Source organism: Chlorocebus sabaeus, chromosome 6 (assembly GCF_047675955.1).
Source record: "Chlorocebus sabaeus isolate Y175 chromosome 6, mChlSab1.0.hap1, whole genome shotgun sequence".
Taxonomy (NCBI): Eukaryota; Metazoa; Chordata; class Mammalia; order Primates; family Cercopithecidae; genus Chlorocebus; species Chlorocebus sabaeus.
The window spans coordinates 41,431,811-41,441,362 of NC_132909.1; the positions used below are offsets into that span (position 1 = coordinate 41,431,811).

General features: G+C 49.5%; 2 protein-coding genes across 4 annotated transcripts in view; one reads left to right on the forward strand and one right to left on the reverse strand.

Annotated features, from left to right (window-relative positions):
- The window catches only part of LOC103234264 (uncharacterized), a 322,907-nt gene that overhangs the window by 33,685 nt on the left and 279,670 nt on the right, over window positions 1-9,552 (reverse strand). The gene's annotated exons all lie outside the window — the stretch shown is intronic.
- ZNF43 (zinc finger protein 43) overlaps window positions 4,992-9,552 on the forward strand; it is a 39,235-nt gene continuing 34,674 nt past the window's right edge. For 2 of the 3 annotated variants that reach the window (XM_037995097.2, XM_073016734.1), the window contains exon 1: window positions 4,992-5,200. In XM_037995097.2, coding sequence (XP_037851025.1) covers window positions 5,171-5,200 — 30 coding nt within the window. In that variant the 5' untranslated portion in view covers window positions 4,992-5,170. Of the gene's footprint in view, window positions 5,201-6,082; window positions 6,169-9,552 lie in introns of all 3 variants that reach the window. The other variant, XM_073016732.1, reaches the window with a different exon arrangement.

Genomic DNA, 9,552 nt, shown 5'->3' on the forward strand with positions numbered 1-9,552 from the left:
TTTTGTTTTGTTTTGTTTTGAGACGGAGTTTCACTCTTCTTGCCGAGGCTGGAGTGCAGTGGTGCAATCTCGACTCACTGCAACCTCTGCCTTCCTATTTCAAGCGATTTTCCTGCCTCAGTCTTCCGAGTAGCTGGGATTACAGGCTCCCACCACCCCGCCTCGATAATTTTTGTATTTTTAGTAGTGACGGGGTTTCACCATGTTGGCCAGGCTGGTCTCAAACTCCTGACCTTGTGATCCGCTTGCCTCGGCCTCCCAAAGTACTGGGATTACAGCCGTGAGCCACTGCACCCGTCCTTCTTCTTCTTCTTCTTCTTTTTTGAAATGGAGTTTCACTCTTGTTTTCCAAGCTGGATTGCGATGGCGCACTCTGGGCTCACCGCTACCTCCGCCTCCTGGGTTCAAGCTGGGGTCCTGCCTCAGCCTCCCGAGTAGCTGGTATTACAGGTGCGCGCCACCATGCCCGGCTGATTTTTTTTTTGTATTTTAGTAGAGAGGGGGTTTCACCATTTTGCCAAGGCTGCTCTCGAACTCCTGAGCTCAGGCAATCTGCCTATCTCGGCCTCCCTAAGGGCTAGGATTACAGGCGTGAGCCACTGCGCCCGGCTTACAATGAGTTTCTGTAGATGGTAAAAAATGCCAATCAGTCCCCCGGGGCCCGCCCGGCCGACCCTAGGCATAGCTCAAAGACTGCCGAAGGGCCGGAGTGCGGAGTGCCGGAGCGCGGGCGGAAGGGCCGAGTGGTCTTTCCAGCCCACCCAAAGTGGCGGGCCGCGCTACTCAAGTCTTAGTGTTCCCGGACGCTGTGCTGGGCCGGCCCTTCTCCCTCCCGCCGCGCCCCAAGCCCTGCGCGCCCGGCCGCTGGCCTTGTCTCCACGGCCGCACTGCCCTTGCCACCTAGCTCTGCGCCTGCGCCTGCGCCACGCGTCTCCACCTTGAAGTTTGTTTTTGTTTTTTTGAGACAGAGTCTTGCTCTGTAGCTGTGGCTGGAGTGCAGTGGCGCGATCTCGCCCACTGCTACCTCTGCCTCCCGGGTCCCGGTTCTAGCGCTTCTCCTGCCTCAGCCTCTCGAGTAGCTGGGATTACAAGCGCATGCCACCACACCCAGCTAATTTTTTACATTTTTGGTAGAGACGGGGTTTCACCATGTCGGTCAGGCTGGTCTGGAACTCCTGACCTTGTGATCCACCCGTCTCGGCCTCCCAAAGTGCTGGCATGAGCCACGGCGCCCCGCCTACCTTGAAGTTTTGAGTGACACCCAAGGATAGCCACCGGTGTCTTGGCCATGGAAGCCTCCTGCATCCTTCTCGCCCCCAGTTTGATTTGCAGCCTCATTGCTGTATTGTCCTACAGACGCTTTTCTCTGGCCTTGTCCAGTGAATATGGTTCACACAGTTAAAACTGCTTTTTGAGAGTGGAGAATAGATTATATTTAGTTACCACTGTGCCTCTTTGTCACCTGAGAGATCCATTTATTCTTAAGCGTATTCGTGCTTTCAGACATCTCTGGACAACTCAAATGACAAGGGGCTGTTGTTTTATAAAGGAAACAAATTCTTTAGATGTGAAATCCTTTTCTTCTCTTTCGTGAAAAATTCCTTTCCTTCCTTCCTTCCTTCCTTCCTTCCTTCCTTCCTTCCTTCCTTCCTTCCTTCCTTCCTTCCTTCCTTTCTTCCTTCCTCCCTCCCTCCCTCCCTCCCTCCCTCCCTCTCTTTCTCTCTTTCTGTCTCTTTCTTTTCTTTTCTTTTTTGTTTTTTTACACGGAGTTTCGCTTTTGTTGCCCAGGCTGAAGTGCAATGAGGCGATCTCTGCTCACCGCAGCCTCTGCCTCCTGGGTTCCAGCGATGCTCCTGCCTCAGCCTTCCGCATAGGTGGGCTGCCACTGCACTCCAGCCTGCGCAACAGAGCGAGACTCTGTCTCCAAAAAAAACAAAACAACAACAACAAAAAAGGTAAATAGTGGTACTTGAGCAGTTTCACGTGAGAATTGAGTTGTGGTTTCAATGTGGATGGGCAGTTCTTCAAGATGGAAAACCAAGTCTCATTGAGCAGCAGGAGCCACACTCACATTTCCTCACATCCCAAACCATGGTCCTTCACTTTTCTTCTGTGCTTGAATTTATTTATTTATTTTTATCATTTTTATTTTTTTAATTTTTTTGAGACGGAGTCTCGCTCTGTCGCCCAGGCTGGAGGGCAGTGGTGCAATCTCGGCTCACTGCAAGCTCCGCCTCCCGGGTTCACGCCATTCTCCTGCCTCAGCCTCCAGAGTAGCTAGGACCACAGGCGTCTGCCACCACGCCCGACTAGTTTTTTGTATTTTTAGTAGAGACGGGGTTTCACCGTGTTAGCCAGCATGGTCTCGATCTCCTGACCTCGTGATCCACCCGCCTCAGCCTTCCAAAGTGCTGGGATTACAGGCATGAGCCACTGCACCTGGCCGAATTTTTTTAAATATACATACTATTTTTATTTTATATATGTGTGTGTGCGTATGTGTGTGGGTATGAGTGTGTGTGTATACACACCCATACAGTTCACACTCTGTCACCCAGGCTGGAGTGCAGTGGCTAAATTATAGGTCACTGCAGCCTCAACTGCTTAGGCTCAAGTGATTCTTCCACCTCAGCTTCTTGAATAGCTGGGACTACAGGCATGCATGCAACAGCGCACTCGGCTAATTTTTTTTTTTTTTTTTGAAACAGAGTCTTACTCTGTCACCCAGGTTGGAATGCAGTGGCCCGATCTCGGCTCACTGCAACCTCCGCCTCCTGGGTTCAAGCAATCCTCCTGCCTCAGCCTACTGAGTAGCTGGAACTACAGGCACCCGCCACCACGCCCGTCTAATTTGTTGTATTTTCAGTAGAGACGGGGTTTCACCATATTGGCCAGGCTGGTCTCGAACTCCTGAACTTGTGATATGCCCATCTTGGTCTCCCAAAGTACTGGGATTACAGTCATGAACCACCGCGCCCGGCCCCTGTTAATTTTCACAATGTTTTGTAGAGACTGAGTCTCACTATGTTGCCCAGACAGATCTTCAACTCCTGGGTTTAAGCAAGCATTCTACCATGACCTCTGAAAGTGTTTGCATTACAGACATGAGCCACTACACCCAGACAAAAATATTTTATAAAAAGCTGTTACAGGCCTGGTGCGGTGGCTCACGCCTATAATCCCAGCACATTGGGAGGCCAAGGCGGACGGATCACCTAAGGTCAGAAATTGGAGACCAGCTTGGCCAACATGGTGAAATCCGTCTCTACCAAAAATACAAAAAATTAGCCGCGCGTGGTTGCATGTGCCTGTAATCCCAGCTACTTGGGAGCTGAGGCAAGAGTGTCACTTTAATCAGGGAGGCAGAGGTTGCAGTGAGCCGAGATCGCGCCATTGCACCCCAGCCTGGGCATCAAGAGTGAAACTCCATCTCAAAAAATAAATATAAAATAAAAATAAATTGGCCGGAGGCGGTTGCTCACTCCTGTATTCCCAGCACTTTGGGAGGCCGAGGCGGGTGAATCACGAGGTCAGGAGACCAGCCTGGTTAATATGGTAAAAACCCGTCTCTACTAAAAATACAAAAATTAGCCAGGCGTGGTGGCTTGTGCCTGTAATCCCAGCTACTCGGGAGGCTGGGGGAGGAGAATCACTTGAGCCCGGGAGGCAGAAGTTGCAGTGACCTGAGATTGCGCCATTGCACTCCAGCCTGGGCGGCAGAGTGAAACTCCGTCTCAAAAATAAATAAATAAATAAATAAAAATTTAAAAAACTATTACAACCAAAACATGATTTGTGATTGTGCCACTGTTCTCATCTCCAAAACCAAAACAAAACAAATAAACTTATAACAAAAGTGAACTTCTAAGGTTGCGTCATCCGTTGCCCCTCTCTGCCCTCCTAGCTATCACTATTAAATATAATGGGTATTGAGAAAACTGTTAGATATTATTAAGGAATTCCTATATATTCTCCAGTTAAGTGTTCTGATGTAGCTCAAGTATTTTCTTACCCTACCTCCAGGGTCTAAACTAGCAAATCACCTCAGGACACCTACAGAGGACAATTGGCGATTTTCCAATAGAAAGTGAAATAACCCCGTTAATGACAGTAATTCAATAATTTTAAAAAAGAGAAGTCCGATTGAGATGCAGCACAGTCAGGGCACAATTACCCTAAAAATAGTCACTTCACACAGATTGGTTTAGATGTTTTTCTAAAATGAGCAAATTTAGGCAACGTAATTCATGTTTATCTATCCCCAGCTCCCCTGCTTCCCCATTCCTTTTTTTTTTTTTTTTTTTTTGAGACGTTGTCTCGCTCTGCCACCCAGGCTGGAGTGCAGTGGCCAGATCTCAGCTCACTGCAAGCTCCGCCTCCCGGGTTCACGCCATTCTCCTGGCTCAGCCTCCCGAGTAGCTGAGTCTACAGGCGCCCGCCATCTCGCCCGGCTAGTTTTTTCGTATTTTTTTTTTAGTAGAGACGGGGTTTCACCGTGTTAGCCAGGATGGTCTCGATCTCCTGACCTCGTGATCCGCCCGTCTCGGCCTCCCAAAGTGCTGGGATTACAGGCTTGAGCCACCGCGCCCGGCCTGCTTCCCCATTCCTAATGGTCATCCCAAGATGTGTACAGCAGTATGGTACAGCATGGTGAAAAAGGACCTCAGGGATGGCATGAGGGTCTTTCCTGCATTATCAAAACGATTAAAAAGTTGTTTAAAGGGTATCAAAATGTTCTGTTTCTTACCCTTAAGTAGCTACTAACATGCATTATACAAGCTGACCCAGGTAAGGAAAAGAGAAAGTGCATTTCAAGGCTCAGCTCACTTGTTAATTACGTGTAATTCCCTGGGCACGTGACCCCGCCCACTTGAGCCTATTTCCCTGTCCATAAAATGCGCTAACGCCAGGGAGGGTGGGTCCTGGAGGGACCTGGTGGGTCCCGGAGCTTTATCCAATCAGTGGCGCTGGCGTGGGAACCACCCAATCAGACGCGCGGTTAGAGAGGGCTGTGGTTTCCGGCTTTTGGCGGGGCCTTTGTCTCCCGCTCCCGCCAGAGTTTGGGATCCGTCTCTGCTTTTCCGCGTCCTCCGCCTCGGGAACCCCCGGTGACTTTGTCGCAGCCTCCGTTACCCTGTGATCTGCAGGTCCTGGGAGACGCACAGCTAAGATGCCCGGACATCCTGGAGGCTGGGAAATGGTGAGTGCGTGGGGTTACGCATCCCGAGAGGGGAGAGCGGGCAGTGAAACTGGCGGGACCGGCCCCCTCACAGTCCGCTCCTTGAGTCCTGGTCACTGGCGCAGCTCCGCCCCAGGCCCCTTTGGCCGCAAGATGGCGGCTGGACCTGCAGCCGAGACTCCATCGTCCTGCCCCGTTCCTGCACGGTACCCTGTCTGGATCTCTTTGGTCAAGTCTGCACCGGCAGCCCCGAGTATTTCCCAGATTGTTCAGGGATGCCGGACGGGTCATCGGGGCAGAATCCCGAATTGGTGTGTGCGCAGGAGGGGCTGCGGCCCTGGAGTCTTCAGTTTCTGTTTCTTTTTTTTTGGAGAGGGAATCTTGCTCTGTCGCCCAGGCTGGAGTGTAGTGGCCTGATCTCGGCTCTCTGCAACCTCCGCCTCCGGATTCAAGCGATTCTCCTGCCTCAGCCTTACGAGTAGCTGGGATTACAGGTGTGCACCACCAGGCCCGGCTAATTTTTATTTTTTTATTTTTATTTTTTATTTTTATTTTTACTTTTCCTAGAGATGGGGTTTCACCATGTTCGCCAGGCTGCTCTCGAACTCCGGACCTCAGGTGATCCGCCCGCCTCGGCCTCCCAAAAGCCCTGGGATTACAGGCGTGAGCCACCGCGCCCGGCCTCTTACGAACATTTCTGAATCTCGCACTCGGAGGCTCTCAAAAGTTGGACAATTGACTCTCATATGTGGGCCTGGTCCATAAGTGGGTTGGTTACTCTCAGACCAAGATTCAGTACACATGTGAGGCTGTGACTGCACTGAAAGGCACAGTCTGCAGACAGAATTGTGGCTCTCTTGCAATACTTCTGTCAACCATTGAGATTGTGACTCATGTACTTAGACCCAACATACAGGAGGTGTTGACTTTCATACCTGGAACCTGGACATGTGTGGAATTTCTAATCACATTCCTGGATTTTCCTGCAGGTAAGATTGTATGCATCTACTAAGCACCTTAGTGATTTGACTCTCGGTGCCTTCACCCAGCCCACAGATGGAGGTTGTGACATATCGCTTGACTTTGCACCTTGAAGATGTGACTTTTTTCTAGCTTTGTTGATGCCCACAGGTGGCATTGTGACACATAGCTGGGCCTTTCACTGAGATGATGGGAGTCTTTTTTCTTGCCTTGGCACTGCCCACAGGGTGCATTGTGACATATTGGTAAGCCCTGCATTCAGGTTATGTGACTCTCCTTTTTTCCCTAGTCCCTGAATATTTTGGATGTTAGGACATGTTACTAGGTCTAACACCTATAAAATAGGAAGCTCCTTCCCAGGCCCTTTCTTTTTCCTTTTTTTTTTTTTTTTTTTTTCATTTGAGACAGAGTCTCGCCCTGTTGCCCAGGCTGGAGTGCAGTGCTACAATCTCAGCTCACTGCAACTTCTGCCTCCCAGGTTCAAACGATTCTCCTGCCTCAGCCTCCTGAGGTACTGGGATTACAGGTATCTGCCACCACGCCCAGCTAATTTTTGTATTTTTAGTGGAAACGGGGTTTTGCCATGTTGGCCAGGCTGGTCTGAACTCCTGACCTCGTGATCCGCCTGCCTCGGCCTCCCAAAGTGCTGGGATTACAGGTGTGAGCCAATGTGCCTGGCCCTGCCCAGGCTCTTTCTATAGAGGGCCTTGTGACATATCTCTGTATCAGTCACCTAGGAAAGTGACTCTCCATTTTTGCCTGCATTCTGCCTACAGGAAAAATTGTGACTTATCACTAGGCTCAGGTACCAGGTAATGTGTCTCTCCTGCCTGGGCGTGGACCATAGAGAGCATTGTTATCCATTGCTGGGCTCAGCACCCAGGTGATGTGACTGCTGCCTGTGTCCTGCTTTCAGGAGAAGGTTGTAACATATTCCTGGCTAAATATTCAGGTGATGTGACACTCCTTTCTGGTCTCTGCCCTCAGAAAAGACTGTGACATATTCCTGGCCCCAAACCCAGGTGATGCGACTCTTCTCTCTCCCTATTCACAGGTGGAATTGTGAAATATAGCTTGGCCCAGTTCACAGGTGCAATTATGACTCTTCTACCTTCAACCAGCCAATAGGATAGATGCTGCCTCTTATAGCTAGACTTAGGGTTATGAGTATTATCCTGGGTCTCTTTCTTGTACAAAGGTCACAGAGAATTTTTTTTTTTTTAAAGGAGTTTCGTTCATGTTTCCCGGGCTGGAGTGTAGTGGTACAGTCTCGGCTCACTGCAACCTCCGCCTCCTGGGTAATTTTTGTATTTTTAGTAGAGATAGGATTTTGCCATGTTGGCCAGGCTGCTCTTAAACTCCTGACCTTAAGTGATCCACCCACCTTGGCCTCCCAAAGTGTTGGGATTACAGGCGTGAGCTACCATGCCCAGCCGAGAATTACCACTTTTTTTTTTTTTGAGACAGGATTTCTCCCTTGTTGCCCAGGCTGGAGTGCAATGGTGAGATCTTGGCTCACTGCAACCTCTGCCTCCTTGGTTCAAGCGATTCTCCTGCCTCAGTCTCTCGAGTAGCTGGGATTACAGGCATGTGCCACCACGCCCAGCTAATTTTGTATTCTGAGTAGAGACGGGGTTTGTCAGTGTTGGTCAGGCTGGTCTAGAACTCCCGACCTCAGGTGATCCGCCTGCCTCAGCCTCCCAAAGTGCTGGGGTTACAGGCGTGAGCCACCGTGCCCAGCCTAATTACCACTGTTTTGAATAGTATGTAAGTCTCGTGGTACAGAGAGTGTTCAGCAAACAGGTGAGACTGTGTTTCTTCTTTGCGCACCCCACCAATCGTTAGAATTGTCACCCTCACACAGTGACGGAACCCACTGGTGAGGTCCTGAATCTCATGCATGGACATAGTCCACAGTTAAAATTGTGGCTGTTATATGTGAACGTGATGCAAGAGTTTGAATAATGACTCATTTCTACATCTAGTTCATAGGCAGGTGAGAATTTTTCTATCTGAACCAATGAGAAGTCTACCTTCCTGAGGACATGTTGATTGTCATACCTGGGCTGAGGGCCAGAGCTAACACAGTTCACAAAAGAGATGGAAGCTCTTATGCACAGGTTCAGTTCATTGGTGAAATTGTTACTAGTGTACTTAGATGCAACATAGAGAATTTGGTGACTCTCATACCTAGAACTGGGACCTGTACGGGATTAATTCATTACTGGACCTTCCTACAGGTTGGATTGTGACATACGCCTTTGTCCAGCACCTGACTGATTTCAGTTTCCTGTCTGGTCCCAGCCCAAAGGTGTGATTGTAATATATCACTGGTCCCAGCACCTAGGTGATATGACTCTCCTCTTTTTATGGGACCCCACACATTTTGGGTGTTGTAAAATATTACTGGATCCTGCACCCATGTTATGTGACTCTCCCACCTGTGCCCTACGTGTTGTGTCATATTATGGCACAATATGTCACACTAGAAATTGTTACATATGGCTGGGCACGGTGGCTCACGCCTGTAATCCCAGCACTCTGGGAGGCTGAGGCTGTCGGATCACTTGAGGTCAGGAGTTCAAGAGCAGTCTGGCCAACATGGTGAAACCTGGTCTCTACTAAAAAAAATACGAAAATTAGCCGGGCATGGTGGTGCATGCCTGTAATCCCAGCTACTCGGGAGGCTGAGGCAGGAGAATTGCTTGAATCCAGGAGGCAATGGTTGCATTGAGCTGACATCGCGCCACTGTACTCCAGCCTGGGCAACAGAGCAATACTCTTTCTTGAAAAAAGAAATTGTTACATGTAAGGCTGGGCACAGTGGCCTAGTGCCTGTAATGCCAGAACTTTGGAAGGCTGAGAGTGGGTGCATCACCTGAGGTCAGGAGTTCAAGACCAGTCTAATCAATATGGTGAAATGCTGTCTCTACTAAAAATACAAAAAGCAGCCGGGCATGGTGGTGTGCGCCTGTAGTCCCAGTGACTTGGGAGGTTGAGACAGGAGAATTGCTTGAATCTGGGACATGGAGGTTGCAGAGCCGAGATGCGCCACTACACTCCAGCCTGGGCAAGAGAGTGAGACTCCCTGTCAATAAATAAATAAATAAATAAGTAAATAATAGTTACATGTTGTTGGTTCAACACCCAGGGGATGTAACACTTTTTCTCTGGACCCTGCCTACTTTTTCTCTGGAGCTTTATGACATAACTCAATGATGCCCATCACCATGGTGATGTTACTTTTTTTTTTTTTTTTTTTTTCCTGGAGACAGTCTCACTCTGTTGCACAGGCTGGAGTGCAATGGTGTGATCTTGGCTCACTGCAACCTCTGCCACCCAAGTTCAAACGATTCTTCTGCGTCAACCTCTTGAGTAGCTGGGACTACAGG